General features: G+C 38.7%; 1 protein-coding gene across 1 annotated transcript in view; it reads left to right on the forward strand.

The window, feature by feature from the left end:
* The window catches only part of LOC5569051 (cyclic nucleotide-gated cation channel subunit A), a 304,593-nt gene that overhangs the window by 259,256 nt on the left and 23,305 nt on the right, over positions 1-22,032 (forward strand). Inside the window, exons 11-12 of the mRNA XM_021846153.1 lie at positions 10,726-10,866; positions 11,063-11,213. Of these exons, the coding sequence (XP_021701845.1) occupies positions 10,726-10,866; positions 11,063-11,213 (292 nt within the window). The remainder of the gene's footprint in view (positions 1-10,725; positions 10,867-11,062; positions 11,214-22,032) is intronic.

A 22,032-nucleotide genomic window follows, 5' to 3' on the forward strand; every position in this document is an offset into this window, starting at 1 on the left:
TTCCACTGGTTCCTCCTTAGAAAATCTCCAAAGAATACTCTGCAGACACGTGTCGTGTTCATCGACGTCGATCTGTCTGAACATTTTTTCAACATCAGCAACGACCATAATTTTATACAATCTGCTACCAAGCAGGATTGCTCGTAGATCTCGTTGTACGGTGGGACCAGCGTACAAAACGTCGTTAAGTGATACGCCTGTGGATGTTTTGCAAGACGCATCAAAAACCACCCTTAATTTCGTAGTTGTGCTCGCTTCCTTCAAAACGGCATGGTGTGGTAACAAGCATCGTCCAGGTTGATCTACCACATCCTCGGACACCTTTCGCATGTGCCCAAGCTCCAAATAATCCGAGAGAAAATCGTTATACTGCTGTCGTAAATTTTCATCACGATCTAATCTTCATTCCAACGCATGTAACCTTTTGAGAGCGGTTTCCCTTGATTCTCCCAACTGTGATACGATCTGCTGATTCATTGGAAGTGTGACGACGTAACGCCTGCTATCCTGCCGCCGAGTTGTGCGCCCAAACTGCTCCTCGCAGTGCGCCTCATCTGGAGAATAGTTGCCAAGGGTTCCTACTTCCTCGCAGGACCAAAACCTTTGGAGCAAGTTCTCCAGATTATCTGATGTAGCCAGATTGCAGATTGTTTGCGAGTTTGTGGTGATAAACGCGATTTCTCCTGACACCACCCATCCAAAAACGGTTTGAGTGAGAACCGGTAAGCCGTCACCTAATGAAATCTCTTCTCGTGCGTTGAAGAAACTGAAAAATCCTTGGATTCCTAGGACCAAATCCACTCCACTTGATAAGAAAAATGAAGGGTCGGCTAATTGAACTCCTTCTGGGATGTTCCAATCCGCTGTCTGCACCGTAGCAGTTGGTAAGTTCACCGTGATCCGTCTCATGATAAGAAAATTCATCTCTCGCGAATATGAAGTTATCCTCGAGCGAATGGTAGCTTGAATCCTATGTTTGACCGTAGTTTCAGCTTGTCCTATCCCACTTACGGCAATATTGACCTTTTCTCTCGACACTTTCATTCTATGGCACAGCCTCTCTGTGATGAAATTGCCTTCTGACCCGGAGTCCAGCAAAGCACGAGCAGGATACTTCGTTCCACGTTCATCCTCGATCAAGACCACTGCGGTAGCTAATAACACCTTCGATACAAGACCATATGCAACATTTGCAGTAACGGTATCCGCAACAGATGCTTCCGCAGTCCTTGCTGTTGAAGTAGAAGCTGAGGGTCTGCCTTCAGTTACCAAGATTTCCTTATCTTCGGCTAGAGGATTAGAACTGCTAGTCCCATCTGCCTTGAAACAAACCATAGTATGATGACGGCCTTTACACCTGCGACACGAATATTTAGATGTACATTCTCTTTCTTGGTGGCCATTGCGAAGGCAATTGCGACACAAGCCTCGTGATCGTAAAAGAGATTCTCTGCTTGAAGTTGACATCCGTTGAAATGAGGGACAACGATGAATCCAATGAACTTCAGAATAGACAGGACATTTTCCCGAAATAGACTGCACAGCATTATTGCTTACACGCACCGGAAACGTCCTTTTCCTTTTGGTAGGAGAAGTATCACGCCGAAACTCTGTAGTATTTTTTGAAGGTAAAGATTCCAGAATACGAACTCTTCTTTGAATGAACTCCGTTAAGTCTTTCAAGGCATCTTGTTCTTTAGAAGCTGACAGCTCCTCCCAACCACGACGTGTTATTGGATCCAACCTTGAACTGAGGATGTTTATCAGAAGCAGGTCTTTGTAGTCCACTGGTTGTATGACCTGATCTAGAGTTTGTGTAATGCGCTCGAAACCTTCTAACAATGAATGTAAACTCGCAACAGACTCTTTGGTCAACACCGGCAAGTCGAAAAGAGCTTGTATCTGCCTTTTTTTCAACAACTTACTGTTATTGTATCTTTTCAGAAGCATATCCCATGCTATCTGATAATTACCCTTGATGATTTTTAATGGGTCGATGAGTGCCCTTGCCTCTCCTTCCAAACAGCCCTTCAAGTAATGGAATTTCTCCACTTCAGGTAAATCCGGCTTCCAGTGGATTAACGAGGTAAACAGATCTCTAAAGCTGAGCCATTCGTCAATGTTTCCATCAAAACTCTGCAGTTTGATCTGTGGAAGACGAACGTGATCGCCAACTGTCTGGAGCGAAGTGTCAGCATGCCTATTTGGTGTATCCTGCCCTTGAAATTCACTACTTCTATCCAACAGAAATGATTTTACATCGAAAAATCGAGTCTCAAATTCTGACCTTTCCTTTAAAAATGCCTCGCTATCCAACTCAAAATCTTCGTGAGCCTCAATATCAGAAATTGTGTCATTCACCTTCTCCCAAATCTCCTCAAGTCTAGTCAACCGGACTGCCACCTGATTGGCAGTGGTGTCATCCTTGAATTCATCCACGAACCATGCGATGTTGTCGAACGATGTGTTCAAACCCTTCAGTTTGGCCAGCAGAGTTTTGAGTGCTGGAACCCTTTTTGTTGACGTAGACGTAGGCGGCATGGTTGGTCTCGTAGAATGACAGAAACGAAGAGAGGATGTAGTTTTCCGAAATGTTTAGCCCCGGCAGGACATATACTGTTGCAGCTCACCTAACCGATTAAATGTTGATACCTTCGGTCTCCGTTACACTGCACACAGCATAAAAAACAGCAACAATTTCTCAGAAAACGCCACCAATGTTCATCGAGGGAAAGGCAGAAACTGTAGTATCCAAAAGGGTAGCCCGGCAGGACATATACTTTATGTTTACCTGGAGCAACGTTTGATGATACCTCAACGATTGGGCAGAATGATGAACTTGTGTGAATGGAAATAGACATCAATGGACTCGACACGTCTCAACAATCAACTCAGCATAGCGATGAACCAGTACAACGAAGAAGAAAAATGCCGATGTAGTACCAAAAAGATTCCCGCTTCGGTAGACATATACTTTGCCTCACCTGGCGCAACAGTTACTAGCAGTCCAACAGAAATTAAATCCAAATGGGGCCTTGCGAAACGCAAGGATAGGGAATTGCCTCCGAAATAAGCAACGATCCAATGTCCACCGAAAAGGCCACAATTTATTAATAGGCAGCATCACAAGTCCAGCTACGGCTGGGCATACACGTTATAATAAATTTACCTGACAACGCATTATGATACACTACGCCCAGTGTAGAAGCTGCACATTGTATTTGGTCGAAATTGTGACGCTCGTTTACGGTTTCGGTCGGCTTCCATCAATCGAATATACACGCTGGCGAACTTTAGGAACCGTGCTGTTTGCCTTGGTCGACCAACTGATCAGCTTGGTAGTGAGAGCTCTCGTCCAGAGGTATGATGCGAGGGAGAATGACATCGAAGAAAGGCGTTAGAATGATGCATGCATGGCTTCGGCTGGACATATACAGTTCTACTAACCTGAACGGCTAGAATAATGCGCCGATTATTCTATTGAAGATGAGTCGATGACCTGATGAACCTGCTGCAATGTCCAGCAATGGCACCCTCGTTCTGTAAGATGGCGAATCCAATTTCCCTTGGCGGCACGGTAGTGCAGAACAAAGCCTCTTGATGACCGTGATGGCGTACAGCGTCTTTGTTGGTAGGTATCCGATGGCGTCGATAGTTGCGTCTGTTCCCGCCTCCGTGAATCGTTCGTCCGCCGTTGAGCCACCAAAACGAGCAATCCGGTTCGAAGGACCAATTTTGTTGGGGACTAACCTCCTCTGGCTGGCGTTGATGTGGGGTGAACGAACTCTAGTTGCCGTTTGTGTAGGTTGAAAGCTAAACCCTTGTGATCCTTGGGTTCCAACAGGGGTGCCAATTCCTTCCTGAGTTGGGGTAATTTATCCACAGTAGTCCACCTTTCCTTGGTAATTCAATACGCGACACTTTATCACTACACAACAAGACATTTATTCTTCTTACAACTACACATTTATTCTTCTTAAAAAAAACTAGGAACAATTCATCTTAATAGTTAGCACTTATTGGATTTACGACCGTCCAGGTCAACGATCAGTTGGTGACTAGTCCTCTCTAATCCCCAATGGTTCCTCTCCGAAATTATGTGATGGCTCCATGTATATCCCACAGAAATCCCATGTAGTAGGTAGTGTTATATCGATGCCCGCCTTGGCTCATTTTAAATCCGACAATTGACCACAGTTGATAAACCATGGGCTGCGTACGATTCGCCTCATTATTTGCTACCTAAACACCGCTAAAAAAATATTTAAATCGCTATAACTTTTTTGTTTCTCGATATGTTTGCACCATTCTTTCACAGGTTCTCGAAAAACTCTTCTAGTTTTCGAATATTTGTCGATATTGATAATTTGTCATCTAGATCCGGAGATATTCCAAAATTCTTTGGGGGACCGATGCGTAGCCATAACCCACGTAAATATATCAGGCTACAGAATTTTTATGGTATTCGGATATTCACTCCTCGAAATGATACATTAATGCGAGTATGTTGTGAAAAAATGAAGCAATTTGGTGCTGCCGTCTTCGAGTAATGAGCATTTATGTTTCTGGTACCACGCTGGACAAATAAAGATCTTGAAAACTCTAAAAACCTCAAATCGTAATTTTCAAATTTCTCCAAGAATACTGAACCGATTTGTATGATTTTTTCAGAGTAGCTCCTTAGCACCATGTATTCTATAGTACACATTTTATTTTTTTGATAAATTGATCAAAAGCAAAATGGCCGCCATAGACATTTTATATGGAAAATGTCGGTCCCCCAAGGAACATCGGAATATCTTCAAAACCAGATCACCAATGATTAATATTGACACGGCTTCTTAAACAAGAAGGGTTTTTTTGAGATCTTGTGAAAAAATGGTGTAAAAATATCGAGAAACAAAAAAGTTATCGCGATTTGAATATTTTTCTGGCGGTAAAAAATGCAACTGCCGGTAGAGGGGTTAATCTTTGCTTGAAACAAATATGTTTGTTCGCAGTTTATTTATAACAACCGATTGAAAATATTATATGGTGGATTTGACGTTTCTTGCTCCAAGTTACCGAATACGGTACTCATTACCGACAGTTCAGCAGAATATTTCACCGAAGTCAGCACTTGAGCTAGTTTACCGATTTGTCGGCAAATATCTTCACCGATATCGTTAATATTGAAGCAATTCACCGAAGTTCAGTGATTTTTTATGTAGATTTCAGTAATCAAGCCAGAACATACCGAAACGTCTGTAATTTTTCGGATCACCGATCTTTTTCGGTGATTTCAATTACCGAACTCATAGAGTTTGTTGAAGTGTGTATACTCCGGTCTCCAGTGGTGCCAAAACTGCTGGAACAGGTGCTGCAAACGCTGATGGTGAGCCAGACGTGTTGGTTTCGTTGACGTCTGTATCAGGTACAGCCTGCATACTCGACCCAATGAGGCAGAGCAGTCTTCAGGATCTTCCGTCATCGGTACTACCCAAGTAAAAACTAGCTCGCTATTTCGCCTTTTCGGCCTTATAGGGCTATTGTATTGCTAAAATAGAGCTTGTCAGCTCTATAATAGCCCTATATTGGCATGGAAGGCAAATTATAGTGCCATTTGGTTACTTGAGTAGTGGATGTGAGTTCATGGCTGCCTCTATTTCCGCCAGTATCGTCGACAAGTCCTCAAATGAGAGGTGCGAGTGTCCAAATTGTCGATATAACTTCAATTTGGCTACCTTCACAGCAGCCTCCCAGAGTCCTCCGAAGTGCGGCGCTGTGGGCGGGTTCAGATGCTAGGTTATTTGATCTTCAGCGCAAATCCTCTGTATTTTCTCGGCTTCCTTGTGATTAGATAACATGCGTTACGAGTAGAGGGTCTTGTTTCCCGGACTTCGGTATCCCGTGATTTGGTATTTTTATTTTCAAAATTCCGGGATTTACAGGGAACCCGAGATAAAACCAACCTACATAAAAGTAAGTGTTAAACGGTTGAAACTTAACTTAATTTTGATGCATCACCGAACATACAGGCTCAAGTATAAGTCCCATCTGTAAAAAGTAGGCATTAAGAAAATGGGCTGTGAAGTTTTCAAACTCGTTTTTCATACGAATATTCAAAAAATTCCAGGAGATTGGAGCATGTTCCAATCTTAATAAAACTTTCACCACTTGCTTTTCACTACGATATCTTTCCGAGAAAAATATAAAGATGATCAAAAAAAGTTTCATTTTTGTGTTCCACGGTGCGAAAGTCTGTAGTGGGACTAATATGCAATTACTTTTCATTATGGGACAATTTGACTTGCTGTTTTTCCCTAATTTTTCCGAACAAATCATATTATTTTATAAGTGCAACTGAAAGAGCATTGAAAGAGATTTCGAAAACTGAACTCAACTCATTTTTGACGAAAATACAGATGGGACTGACTTGCGATTCACGGCAGTATATGTTGCAAATTGACCTGTACTTCTATATTTTAAAATATCTGTTTTCCAATACGGGAGTCGGATGTTATTCATGGTACTTTTGTTTCAAGTCGGCAATGGTTTATAGAGCCTAGAATTTTGTAACAATATGCGTCATATATTGAAAAATTTAAAACAATTTTCGAATAAAAACACCCATGCGATAATGAATTATGGAAGTGTTCCAGTCCTTTACTTCTTCTACTTCTTCTACTTCTTCTACTTGGCATAACGTCCCCACTGGGACAAAACCTGCTTCTCAGCTTAGTGTTCTGATGAGCACTTCCACAGTTATTAACTGAGAGCTTTCATTGCCAAAGTTTCCATTTCCGCATTCGTTAATCGTATGGCAGGTACGATGATACTCTATGCCTAGTCAAGAAAATTTCCAATACGAAAAGATCCTGGACCGACCGCGAATTGAACCCAGACACCAGCATGGCTTTGCTGTGTAGCCGCGGACTCTAACCACAACTATGTTGCAGGTGAATTGATCCGTCGTAGTGGAACATTTGAGGTTTGAAACGACGAATAAAAGAGCATACGACGAAGTAGAACGAAACCCCTAGGTATGCTTTCGTTGGTGAGGCCTAGTAAACGGGCCCAGCGTAGTCTAACCCTGTCACGGCAAAGGGTCTGCTTGGGATGACTCGAGCAGCTGGAAGTTGACCGATCTTTTGACGGACTGGGACGGGATTTGCTCGTAGGGGAACTGGGTGTAAAATGCGCCGTTGGGGTAAAACGCACCACCCTTGTTTTGAACGAACGACGAGCTTTGGGACGCTGTTTTTCACCCGAGATAATAGAAAATGTGAAAAACTCGAAAAAAACGTTTTTCGCTGTGGTCGTTGTAATTTTGTGTTATTTTTTAGGTCATTTTTCAGGTCGATGAACAACAAGAAATTTGAAACTATAACCGAGAATCGACTTGTGCACTCCCATAGTTTGTATGGGACAAATAATTTTTTATAAAATGCTTGCTTATCTGCATTTTAATTTTATTGCGGGGTAAAAATGGTAGGCATAGAATTTTTGGAGAGCTGTTTTGCCGAGTCGATAAGCATGGCCTTCATCGACAGCGAGTTGCTGTAGGGTGCGGGTGGATAGAAAGGATGAAGTTACCGTCTGCAGCTCAAAAGTAGATGGATGTTGTGAAAGACTGGATCTCCAAACAAATTCGGGATGAATGAGCACCTGGACACATGAGCCACATGATATTTTTGAAAACGGATCACCAGATTTGGCAGGTCGTTCTGGACTACTAGACCTACGCAGAACGCATCATTCAAGAAATAATCAGCTGGATCTATCGAAGACGAAACGTGTCTTTGTGGTGGTACTCTTTTATGACCGGGTGATGAGGAAGGTAATAAGAGAGCGTGTCATCCTATTTTTTCCTGTACTAGACGCATGTGGTCGAAGGCGGAATATTCCTTCATGAAGGATTCGTAACGTTCCCAAAATTCCGGAGTTTTGGAAAAGCGTTGCTCAAGCAGTGCAAAACTTCGAAGAGCCGTGGATTTGAATTCCCCGATCAAGATAAAAAAGTTCTCGCGCCGTGGGTAACGCACTACAAAACGTTCTTCTTCGGTTCGAGAAACTGTTGAAACGTAGTAGTCCTCGCATGCCTTTTCCTCCACGGAATATGCGGATCTGATGGCAGCTCTGCAATCTTTCAAAATTTCTCCAAACATCCTTCGAGGGGATGTTATTATGTAACAACCGTAACTGTTTTGCAACACACTGATTTCATCGATGGAGGAACAATATGGGCACCACCGATTACGATGTCCGACAGTTGGATTCTATCTGCAGTAGGGAATCAATCGAAGAAATGATACGATCCTATAATCAAATCCACATCACTGGAATGGTTGAAGCTCAGATCTGCCAAGAACAAGTCCATTGGAAGTTTCCAATGGTTCACCGTCACGGAACTGCTTGGCAGACTGGAAGTCATCTTCCAAAGAACTAAAAACGTTACATATCGAGTAAAGTATCCCTTCCTCGAACGAACTTTGGTAATTACGGACTCGTTGGAGTATTGTGGCTGTTCTCCGATTCCTTGCACCTGCACGTTGTACCTCTGGCGTTTTATTCTCAATAGCTGAACCAACCGATCCGTCATCAAATTCGGTTGGGAACCCCTGTCGAGAAGAGCACGAGCGTAGTGTTCCTTCCCATATGCATCAACGATCTTCAGTTCAACTGCCAGCAGGAACGAGGGGGGGGGGCAGCATTTCGGGCAACACTACTCCTTTCTATGTCGTTTGCTTTTGTGGTTGCAGAACCAGACTCAGATCGCTGATCTTTTCGTTGGTTCAAGTCCAAAAAAACATTTTTTACGGTTTTCGATATTTTATCACACCCCTTGGTTTGAACTCAAATTTTGGGTATATTTTGTTTTCCGTGTCCCTTCCGAAATGTCAGATAGGAACAATGCCAGTGTTAAAACTTAAAGCCCTGTGGCATTTTTGTCCACAAAGTGAACGTCAAACATGATCAAAACTGTCAAGGTTCATATTTGGAATTATTTTTAAAATTAAAGTTTAAATGTGTTATAGCCGTTATTTGAGCTTGAAAAACTGCTACAGTAGCTGCAAGAACATGCTCTTTTATATTATTGAATAAAAACAAGAATTTATTAATCTTTTTAGGACCCAATTATATGGCAATTCTAACAAAACATGATACTCGGTGCCAGTGTTGCATTTGAACGCGTTCAGTTTGCGTTCCAGTTCAATTTTTTGAACGAGAGATCAAGTAGGCTTGAACATTGATCAGTTCAAAAAGTTGAACCCATGGGAGCTGGAAAGTGAACGCGGATTGAAAATTGTTTCCAAGGCGCATGCACAACACATTTCTATGCGAAAGTTGCACAAAAGATTCTAAGAAACATTGATGATCCCATCAATTTGGAATGATATGAATTGAACATAGTTTGATGTATTTATTTCGTATTTATAGCTGCAGTGTGCATTTTGAAGTGAACGGAGCGTTCATGTGCATTGTCAGAACTTTGCACGGAAGTTCAATGTTTGCTGCGTTCTTGTTCAAAAATGGAACGCGTTCAGTTCACTTTTGGCTCGCGTTCAGTTCAAAATGCATCACTGCTCGGTGCAATGGACAGAAAAAATATTAGTTATGGTTTGATATAAAAAAAGTTATAAACGTTGGACTTTCGTCGCAAAAAGTTCAATTGCAAGTGATTATGCAAAGAAACTATTTTTTATCTTCAGTTAGAAAATGTTTACCAGAGGGTACATGATCTAATCAACAATAATACCGAAAAAAAGCATATCCGGCATTGAAAGAGGAAAACAAATTATTAATAAATAATTGCGAAAAAGCTCAAAAACTTGCTCTGCAATTTGAAAGCGTGTAGAACTTTAATATAGGGCTTACTGGTTCAATTGAAAATTAAGTTGCTCAAGATTTCGAAAGTATTCTCAATCAAGAGAACGTTTTCAAAAAATCCTGGGAGACTGATTTGGAAGAAGTGAGAACTATTTTAAAAAAAATCAAAAATATCAAAGCCCATGGCGATGATGGAATTTTCTACATCCTCATCAAGAAACTTCCAGAAAGTAGCTTATATTTAGCAAATGTTTTCATTTGGCATGTATTCCTGACAAATGGAAAAATGCTAAGGTTGTACCAATTTTAAAAAAATATCATTTTTAATTTTAATTTAATTTCATTTTCGTTAATGTAGACCATCATACCGTTCAGATGGTCTACATTAACGAAAATTAAATTTTCGAATGAGCAGTTTGGATTCCAACATGGACATTCGGCCACTCATCAACTTTTACGTGTAACAAATTTGATCCTTTCCAACAAATCTGAAGGCTAAATTACTGGTTTTGCACTTAGGGGCAGTGCTTTTATCCACTAATTAAAAGAAAATCAAAACTTTATCAAAAGAACAAGCTTTTGATCTTTAAACAAATTTTTACAAAAGTGCTGCCTAACACTGAACACCTGGACATAACATGAATTTGATGTTTGAAATGCTACTAATAGAATAATTGAAAAAATAAGCTTTCTAAGGAATGTTTGTTCAGTGACCTGATATTTCTATGAATCGATGTTTCCATCAATATCTGCTCATGAATGTTTGAGTGTAGCTTATTTCTCATGACCAAGAGTAATTTCATATGGAAGAAAATCTGAGGTACATTATTTTTCCACAATAACCCCCTTTGGACCTAGCGTTGCGTGTGGGTGTCGACGACCATAATTAATGTTCTCGTGTCCGCTCGTTCAAAGGTTACTCGGATCTGTTCTGTTTGGCGAAACGTGACTTGTGGGAAACTTTGGCCGACTATCCGGAAGCGCGGGCGTCACTAACGGAACGTGGATGTCAATTATTGCGTAAGGATGGACTGCTGGACGAAGCCGTTTTTGCCAGTAAGTATCCTTCTATTGCCATCTGTCTGTGCAAAAGTAATGTTCGTCTGTCGTGTTGCGAAATTCTCTCGAGTTCTGTTTGAGTTACAATTTCGCTCCGTTTTCCTCGAATGAGAGCGAAAAAAAGTGTTCACTGTTCACCCAAGCAGCCAACAGATGTTGAGATTAAAGTGAAAATTTAATTAACAATCAACAGGCGCCCAGCACCAGCAGGACACTCTGGAGAGTGGGGTGGCCAAACTGGAACAGACGGTAGAGAATCTGAACCTCCGGTTGGCACGACTTCTGGCGGAGTACTCGGCCAGCCAGGCGAAGCTAAAACAGCGGATCTCCAAGCTGGAGGAAAGGTGAGTACGGGGTAATCAAGCGATGTAGCGGGTCCTGGTTTCACGGTGTGTTTGGAATAAAAAAATGTACCCACTATTCGAAAAATACAGTATCCAAGAATCTTTTTCCAAATTTTTGAATGCTGTATCGAGGGAATTGGAAGTAAAAGTGATTCGAAGATTTATGTTGATTTTGAGGGGTATAAAAAATAACTTACAGTACCTGATTCACCATTCACAAACAAATCAAATAATCATCAAATTCACATAGACCATTCAAAAAATATTCTTATGAGCACTTCAATATTTATTATCTTAAAGCTTACTTTGTCTTAATTACCATTTTCGGGTTGGTATGTCGTGTGGCAGACACGTTGATACTCTACGGCCCAGCAAAATTAAGAAAATTTACATTACAAAAGGATCCTGGACCAACCGAGAAACGAACCCAGACACCTTCAGCATAACGTTACTTGGTAGCCGCTGACGTTAACTCCATAGTCGAGTGTGATATATTTTTCGAAAGTTCACTATGAACCTGTGCCACGAGTTCATTAATTTGACGTTTCAGCGATGTCGAATTCATTCGTTGCCATGGTCACGTAAATAACACGGCACCGCTCAAACGTCAAATAGTGAACGCGTGCATTGGTTCATACCAAACATGAAAAATGTCACTTGGTTCACTCTGACTTGATGCCGACCAATTGATAATTAGTTTTGTTCGTTAATAACGGCTTCAGACACACCGTGAGTTTGCGTTCCTACTTGATAGGGTGTAGAATGGTGTTTTCGGCAGTGGAATTTGGCGTCTCTCCTAAAATGAAGTACTCTGCCAAGAACTGGTGCCTATTCCACCAACCAACCAAAGGCGGAAAGTTATTCTGCTGGAAAAGTGGATTCTGTGTATTTGCATGATTTTTCAACTTGTTGATAGGGCTGCACAGTCCGGTCAATGAGAGCGTTTAGAAGCAAGATAATCATATTATTCGATTTTAAACGGTATTTCACCGTTAGTGTGAATCAGGGAAAGTGGAAATAAAAGAAGAAAGAACTTCCATCATTTTTTTCTTCTGATGTATTTCATCACGTAAGTTCAATAGATATCTGTGTCTGCCTACAAAAAGTTGCACTTGATCACAGTGTTGAGACACTACACTTCGTCGCTCGTAATCAGAACAATCAACCAAGAAGATCCATTCCACAGCTCACTGACCAATTTCACAGCGCACTGCTCACTCACTGGTAGGTACACGTGTCCATAATTACCGTCCATTACGATTCCGTTCCGCAAACACCTGGGAAAGTGCAATATAGAGAGCCACAGAAATGACCCTCCTCCTGCTCCTGACACCTGCACTTATCACAATAAAATTTCATTTCTCTCCATTTGCAGCGGCATTCCACTCGATGGCACCGCTTCACCTTGAATTTGTTCCAAGAACAAGGAAGTTTGTGTATGCTTTATGCACAAGGGTGTAGCAAGGGTTATTTGGAGCAACTGCTTTGTTACGAAAGTTGTTGGAGCTATTTTACTGAGGATTATTCATAGATATGAGAAAATACCCCAGATCTTCCGCATTGCAATACCACGCAGTTGTGCTACTTTTGCCCGAAGGCCATATTTTTATCGAATATTTCCCAGTTTTGAATATAAAACTGCTTTTCATGAAATTTGCAAGTTTCGATGATGACGAATTCTTGAACTTTAAAGAGAATAACAAAGTAGATTTAAATATTGTATTTTTCAATTCCGCGCCCTATGTGCTCATCTTCTGACAGATACCATGACCACGCAGTTATGGATCAAATAGTGTGGAGTTCAACCTATGAAATTCTATAAAACAACATGGAAAACGTAGAACTATAAATTAAAAGCACGAATTTAATCGTTTCAAATTGGAACTTCGATAAGTAAACTATTTTGAGTGTAATATTTAGAAAGAATTGCATACAAATTTAAAATTGTATCGGTTTCTGAAAACCATATTATGGATCAATTTTCATATTATGGATCAAATTGTAACATATTACGGATCAGTGCGCAAAATCAAGAGATTTGTGGACTTCGTAGCTGTACGGTTAGCGGCGTCAGTCGTTTTGGCGTATTGTGCTACGGAGTGTGGGTTCGATTCCCGCCCCAGTCGGAGAAAACTTTTCGTCAAACGAAACATTCTTCATTGGTCCACTGGTCGTTCCGTGTGTCCGTTGTCTTATGTTAGTTATGTTCAGTCTGTGCAGCCTCTGGCTGAAGACGGTGTAAATTGTCTTTTTGTTTTCAACTCAATGCATCTGTATTGCATGATTTGGCGAAAGTTAACGATGCGTCACATATTACTGCAAAAATAGCAGTGTTAGAGCTGGAATCAAGGGTAAAATACCCTTTTTTTAATACTGCATTGTGGTAACTATAATATGAACTGTTTTCGCTCCAAACCAAGTATTCATCCATTTTTGTCTGCTTTAAGATGAAATTTACAAACCTTGATGTTTTATTAGTTTTATCCTTAGTGCTATTGTCTGAAAATGTCGAATCCAATGCTTAAAATGGCAGAAATCTACATTCTTTGGAAGTGAGCCATAACCGTGGTAAACTATCATTTCCTGGCCCATATTATGGATCACTAGTTAGAAGTGCTAATATTCGGTATCAAGAAAAATGTTTTCCAGAGATGAATTCATACTAAATCGAAGCGAACGAGCATGTTTTATGCTATAACATTTGAACTTTACCACCTGTGGGAGCTTATGAATGCTGTCGCCACTTTTTACAGAAAACGACCATATAATGATAGCTGTTTGGTACCAACTAAACATTTGTTGAAAACACCGTTATTAAGCGCTTGAATGTTGTGTTTAAAATTACAAATGGTAGAAGACAAATGGTATGACACGGGAAAAATATGTTTTACGTCAACGTTTATGTTTTGAGCGAGTTATCCGATGTTGAACGCCAAAGTAACTGTGTGGGCATGGTACACGAATTTCGACTACCACTAGCAGCCTACTTCATTAACGTAACTGTAGAAGGCTACAAGTGCTGGTCGCGTATCTATCAAAGAATAATCAATTAGGGCGGAATTGAAAAGTACAATACTCAAATCTACTCTTTTGCATCATCTGCATCTGAAGATTATTCTTGCATCTCTTCGAATTGAATAACTTTTTGGGAAACGGGACATTCGGGGAAAAGTAACACATACCAATACCACAGTTCTTGCAATTGTCTCTTTAAAGCTCCTGAAATGTTTGTACAAGTAATTTTCTTAGGATATCCTCGATGATTTGCTTATGAAATATTCAAGAACCTATTTTCAAAAAATCAGGATTCTCGAGGGTTCTCTCCAAACTTTACTCATGAAAACAAACCAGGAGTCCCGTGCAGATTTATTGTTCGATATCCGGTTGGTTCACAATATTTTCGATCTGGAAATGTTTTATTTTATTTATTTTTTCTGGGTCGTTGATACTAATCATCGTACCTGCTATTGTGTGCAAACGCGGTTGATTAGCTAGAGAACGGTCTCGGGTTATAACTGCGGAAGTGCTAATAAGTACATTAAGATGAGGAGCTGGTTATGTCTCATTGGGGACATAATGCCAATGAGAAGAAAAACATAATTTAAGAGCAGTAATTTGTTCAAATTATCTTTCGGATTTCTATACGTTTTCCTTCTTCTTCTTCTTCTTTTCTGGCGTTACGTCTCCACTGGGACAGAGCCTGCTTCTCAGCTTAGTGTTCTTATGAGCACTTCCACAGTTATTAACTGAGAGCTTACTATGCCAATGACCATTTTTGCATGCGTTTATCGTGTGGCAGGTACGAAGATACTCTATGCCCTGGGAAGTCGAGAAAATTTCCAACCCGAAAAGATCCTCGACCGGTGGGATTCGAACCCACGACCCTCAGCTTGGTCTTGCTGAATAGCTGCGCGTTTACCGCTACGGCTATTTGGGCCCCTTTTCCTACTAATTTTATTACTCAATTTTAGTTCAAATTTATGCCATGAATTGAACCAGTTTAATTTTTAAGAATATTTTTGAAAATTCCTGCAGGAACTTCTCCGAAGATTATTGCAGAGTTTATTCAAGGAAGTCCACGGAAGATTTCTATAATAATTTTTCCAGCCATTTCAGTAGATTTTGATCAAAAAAAATCCTCCAGAAATTATAAAAACACGTGTTCTTTTCATCTTTAATTTACTAGCAGCATCAAATTTAAAGAAAAAAATCGCAATAATTTAGAGAGCCGAAAGTACCAATCAGCTGGTAAGCCGAAACACTGACAACAACCCTAGTTATACAGGTGCAAAAACTTGTTTGTTATTCAAAATTTTGAACCGTATTCCCACAAATTCTCAAAAGCTCTTCTATTTTTAGAATCTGTGTCGATTTTGATCATTAGTTTTGCTATTTAATCTCCATTAACGAGATGTTTAACTCAGGGTTAGTTCACCTCAAGATCAACGGCTGTACTTCCCTTCTGAAGAAAGTCGTCACTATAATCTTACGATCATAAGTGACTATCTTGAGGATAAGATTCGATCCCAAGTCCTCAGCGTGAAGGCGTGTGTTCTAACCACTACATTTGGTCCGTCCCCTTAAGGTGAAGATAAATCGAAGCCAAACATCAAATTTTCAAGAGCACGGATCTGGAGAACCAGAAATCCGTTTAAGCTGGAAACTTAATCGATTGGTCACTAGCTGGTGGTGACCAATCGAATAGGTTTTCAACTCAAAAGGATGTTTGGTTCTCCAGATCCGTGCTCTTGAATATTTGAGCTTTAGCTTCGATTCATCTTCACCTTAATCATAAATCTTAGGATATTTCGCTTGTCCATAGCTCATGTAAATATATCAGACGACAGAATTTTTATCGTATTTTTGAAACAATAATTCTATGTGTCTTTTGAGAAATAAACAAGCCAATAGGGTAACGTACATCGTTCTTAAGCGCTAACAATTGGCGCCAGTGGCAATAAGTACGTACAACAACCCTTCGAACATGAAGTTTCTCTCACTGGCCGCTGAGCGGCGACACTGATATTTGTATTCAACTCACTGATCGCGCTACGCTGGATTCTCAAATTTTTCAAACTTCCATCACAAGCGCATAGAAGAATGGTAGTCGAGAACTGTCAAAACGTATGTAAAATAATGAAAAATGTAAATTACTTGCAGTTAGTAAACTGTATCGAAAAAATAGTGATTAGAAATCAAGCGTTATGTGAATAGATAACTTTTTGTGTTTAGTTCATCTTCTTTGGTGTTTTCTTTGGTTCAGGATTTCGTTTTTACTACCATTGATAAAGAGCCATCTATTGCCTTTTCAGTTTTGAATATCGTCCTATTGGTGCAGCCGTTATTGTGTAATAAGCATTGATGTTTCTGGACTACGCTGGCCATATATAAAACATTATATTGTAATTTTAAGGTTCCTCTGAAACAACTTAACCTATTTGATGACTCGTTTAGAGAAACTCCTTGTAGCCTGCAATAAGAACATTTTATTTTATTTTTTATAATTAAATCAAAAACAATGTATGTCCAAAGAAATTTTATATGAAAAGTGTCGGTCCAATGTTCCTGGAAGAATATCTCAAAAAACAAATGATCAATAACCAATATGAATTCTAAAAACAAGAGTTTTTTTTTAACTTATGATAAAATAAAAAGTGCGAACATATTAGATACATCTGCAAACAAAAAATATCGTGATTTGAATATGCATATTTGTGGTAAAATAAATGAAATCGATGAAGATCCTGAAGTAGTTTTAAAACATAATTCTATACAAATACTTAAAGAGCTCCCTGGTATCCCCAGAAAAAGGGCTGAGGAAATGCTTAGGGCACTCTCCTAAGAAATTCAGAATTAAATTGTTGGAATTTCTGTAAGAACCCTTGGAAAGAAAATCTCAGATGATTTTCTAAGAGGGGTTCCTGGATCAATTGTTTGAGTCCTACAGTTTCTTGAAAATAATCTCTCGAGCATTTAGTGGAAGAATATCTGGCCAAATTTCTGAAGCAAATCATGGAAGAAATTAAATCAATTTATCTGAATGCAATTATCAATTCTTTCAAAAGAATTCTTATGGGACTTTCTTCATTTTTTTTTAATTAATCCTTGAAGAATACCTGGAAAAAAATCCTGTGAAAATTTTGAAGTAACATCTTTAGTTATTAAAAAAATTGGATGATTGTACCTGAACATATCTCTGAAGAAGTCACTGAAAGAATTGATGAAATAATTCCTGGAAAATATCCTGCGGGTAATTCTAAGGGAATCACTAGAAGAATTTCTGGAAAAGTGCCTGTAATAAACTGCTAGAGTTATCCTTAGATGAGTTGTTAGAAATATGCCTGAGAATACAATGAAGAATTCACTCGATTCTGTTTTTGTACGGATTTTTTTTCACGACCGTGCAAATAAAGTTTCTATATACATTTTTTTGGCTCGGTTTTCGAAATTTTGAACAGAAATCTATTTTTAACGGTGCTGTGCTCCAAAAAAATGCTGGAATCTCGAAAATGCCTGAAAAAAACCCTGTGTAAACAGGTAAGTAACTTCTTCTATTACTTTTTTTTGAAAAACTTAGATGTTCGTAGCTAATGACACCTCTAAAGCAATTAGGGGTGTAATCCCTCCAGAAATACCTGGCAGAACAAGTATGTAGTCGAAGTCTACCTACATGTGGATCAGCAATAACTTTCCCGGCGAGACTCCTCAAGGCAAGTCCATTAATTGGTTTGAAGACAATTCGCGAACCAATCATACAGCGACCCATTCTAATGGCTCACACCCAAATACGAAACCAAAGAAAACAGGGCAAATATTCTCAGATTAATAAAATACTCAACAATCAAGTTTTCCCATTTCATCTCGTTGTATTCAATTATCAATGTGCGTTTAAAAACTTCTATTGCGATAGCCTTACATCTATTTCAGTTTGTTCCTCAAAAACTAATTCCCATACTTTCATATTAGCCGGTTATGCGATTTACGGTTTTCTGATTTGCGAATGCGTGTTACTTAAATCTATTACTGATGGTGATTATTATAAATTATGATAAAAAAAATCAAAATATGAAAGCCTCTGACAATGATGAATTTTTTTACATCCTCATCAAGAAATTTTCAGAGAGTAGCTTATAATTGGTTGATATATTTAATAAATGTTTTCAGCTGGCATATCACCATGAAAAATGTCAAGCCTGTATTTTAAAGCCAGTCAAAATCCTGCCAAAACTTCTAGCTATCGTCCAATCTGTTTAATTTTTTTAATCATTAAACTTTTTGAAGAAGTCATTTTGAACAGATCGATAGTCTATATCAACGAAAATTGATTTTTTGCCAATGAGCAGTACGGATTCCCAAATTTAAATTTGATCACTCATAAGCTAGTATGTGTAACGAATTTGATTCGTTCCAACAAATCTGAAGGCTATTGTACTGGTTTGCTCTTCTAAACATAGAAAAAACATTCGATAGTACTTGGCATGAAGGCTTGATTGTAAAATTTGAAAAAAAAAAACTATTTTTTCTCTCGAGCATTTAGTGGAAGAATATCTGGCCAAATTTCTGAAGCAAATCATGGAAGAAATTAAATCAATTTATCTGAATGCAATTATCAATTCTTTCAAAAGAATTCTTATGGGACCTTCTTCATTTTTTTTTAATTAATCCTTGAAGAATACCTGGAAAAAAAATCCTGTGAAAATTTTGAAGTAACATCTTTAGTTATTAAAAAAATTGGATGATTGTACCTGAACATATCTCTGAAGAAGTCACTGAAAGAATTGATGAAATAATTCCTGGAAAATATCCTGCGGGTAATTCTAAGGGAATCACTAGAAGAATTTCTAATTCTAATGGCTCACACCCAAATACGAAACCAAAGAAAACAGGGCAAATATTCTCAGATTAATAAACTACTCAACAATCAAGTTTTCCCATTTCATCTCGTTGTATTCAATTATCAATGTGCGTTTAAAAACTTCTATTGCGATAGCCTTACATCTATTTCAGTTTGTTCCTCAAAAACTAATTCCCATACTTTCATATTAGCCGGTTATGCGATTTACGGTTTTCTGATTTGCGAATGCGTGTTACTTAAATCTATTACTGATGGTGATTATTATAAATTATGATAAAAAAATCAAAATATGAAAGCCTCTGACAATGATGAATTTTTTTACATCCTCATCAAGAAATTTTCAGAGAGTAGCTTATAATTGGTTGATATATTTAACAAATGTTTTCAGCTGGCATATCACCATGAAAAATGTCAAGGCTGTATTTTAAAGCCAGTCAAAATCCTGCCAAAACTTCTAGCTATCGTCCAATCTGTTTAATTTTTTTAATCATTAAACTTTTTGAAGAAGTCATTTTGAACAGAACGATAGTCTATATCAACGAAAATTGATTTTTTGCCAATGAACAGTACGGATTCCGAAATTTAAATTTGATCACTCTTAAGCTAGTATGTGTAACGAATTTGATTCGTTCCAACAAATCTGAAGGCTATTGTACTGGTTTGCTCTTCTAAACATAGAAAAAACATTCGATAGTATTTGGCATGAAGGCTTGATTGTAAAATTTGAAAAAAAAAAAAAACTATTTTTTCCAGCATACATTGCTAGAATAATCCAATGTTACCTGTCAAATCGAACACTTCAGGTTAATTATCAGAACTCCTGTAAGAGCTGGTGTTTCCCAAGGCAGCATTTTGGGACCAATATTAAACAATATTTTCACATCTGACTTACCTGAGTCACCTCAGAGATGTCAAAATCTTTGGCCTCTCCGCCAAAGGACGAAGCCTGTATGTGATCTGTAGTATATTGCAAAAAAGTTTGAATAATATTTCTTCATACTTGTAAAATTAAAAGATTACTGTAGACTGGATTCTTAAAAATATTAGGATTATTTTCATAAACTTCTCCGAGGTTTCTTTAAAAAAAATGTATCCAGCTGGAATTCTAGATACCCTTCCTACAAAAATAATCAACTAAAGTCTACTCACCATAACTCGACATTGAAGAGACCATCGAGTTAGGGATGCATCGTTTTATGGAGAACAAAACCAGTACAATTGCAATCTAAGGTATTATCGACGTAGCCATGAAAACCAACTTTTACTATGGTATTCTAACTCGATATTGAATACCAAGTAAAAGATAGTTGGCTGAATATCCTGCAAATATATAAACTGAATTGCTTCAGTAATAAATTTGAAACTTTTCATAAAATGACATTGTCCGGATTCATCCAGCAAAATTTCATTAATTCTCTTTTAGACGCTCCATTGAACTTACCTATTTCTTGTAAAACAAATTTCCAGAGATTTCAGGAAAAATCTTTGCAAGTAGTCCTGGAGTTTGTATTAAAGGAATTCGTGTAGGAATTCAAATTGTTGATTCAGCAGATTGCGATTCGTGATTATGGGACACCTGACTACGCCCTTGCTCACAAATCCCGCTTGATGTGCAGAGTTTAATCGTTCAATTGCTCCCGTGAGAGAAACACTTTCTTCTCACCGTTCCATCAAGCTCAAATTCTTAAATGGTACCATTAAGCATCATCCCCTCCTGGATGCAACGCTACTCCCAGTTATTGCAGTTACTTACATCCCAGTTTCCTGTTCTCCTTGTTCTCCTTTCCCGGGATGAAGGGGAACGTGACTTCAAGTGCAGTGTGCACTCGATTTGAGCAGATGAAATCCGAGAAAAATGCTGCACCATTCCGGCTTATCGTGTCACAAAACGGTCGCAGGGTGGATTTGCTGTTTTCCTTTCATTATTTCCACTTGCTGCTTCCGTGTCCGGAGATGTAATCCGGAGCGAAATGTTTGCCCTGGTCACGTTCGCGAATGCCACTCGGTTTCGGTTTCGAGGGCATGCGTTTGCTGGATGGATTTTTAAGGGATACATTTTGAAGATTTAGGTTTTTTGGGTTTCAATTTCGACATCGAAAGGAATAACACTTGAAATTTACTCGCTTACTGTATTCATACGACTGAGAAGTGGAATACGTGCGATTTCTTGATTGTTTTTAACTTTATAAGTTTCATTTCGAACATTACATTCATTTCTTATATCTAGGGGTTCTGTGTTAGGCAACAATTTCATCCTAATTTGAGAAAACTAATTTGAGCTTTTATTACCATTTTGTTATCCACATATTACATACCATTGGACATTCAGAAATTGTACAGGTAAGCTGATTTCACCTGTGAGAGAAAAAAAAAGCTTTCAACTAACTTAACCTAGGTTTAATAATAAATTTATCGTGGCAATAGAAGATTGCAACGATTTTTGTCTAAATTTATCAATAATTTTATTCAACATTTGTTCCAATATTTCAACATTGGATATTATATTTAACTCATTAGTACCCTACCAGGGATGGAGCTTCAGAATTATTTTAAAAACTTTATTTTGAATCCTCTGCAAAGCTTTCTTCCTGGTATTACAACAGCTGGTCCATATTGGTACAGCATACAATATGGCTGGCCTGAAAATTTGTTTGAAGATTAAAAGCTTATTCGTAACATAGTTTCGATTTGCTGTTCACAAGTGGTTAAAGGCATTTTATGTATTACAGTTAAATCTCCCTCAGTCGATATGTGATGTTTCGATATTGAGTTAGAGAACCATGTTATAAAATGGTTTTCATGGCAAACTCGATGTTCCCTTGGATCGTAGTTGCACTTTTTTGTATTCTGTAACTCGATACCTCCTAACTCGATGGTCTCTTCAATATGGAGTTAGGGAAAGTTGACTGTAGTTGACCAATTTATTGGCATCCCATTTATCGTGACAACGTGTCTACTTGAAGG

The sequence above is a fragment of the Aedes aegypti genome, chromosome 2, assembly GCF_002204515.2.
Source record: "Aedes aegypti strain LVP_AGWG chromosome 2, AaegL5.0 Primary Assembly, whole genome shotgun sequence".
In the NCBI taxonomy this organism is placed as follows: Eukaryota; Metazoa; Arthropoda; class Insecta; order Diptera; family Culicidae; genus Aedes; species Aedes aegypti.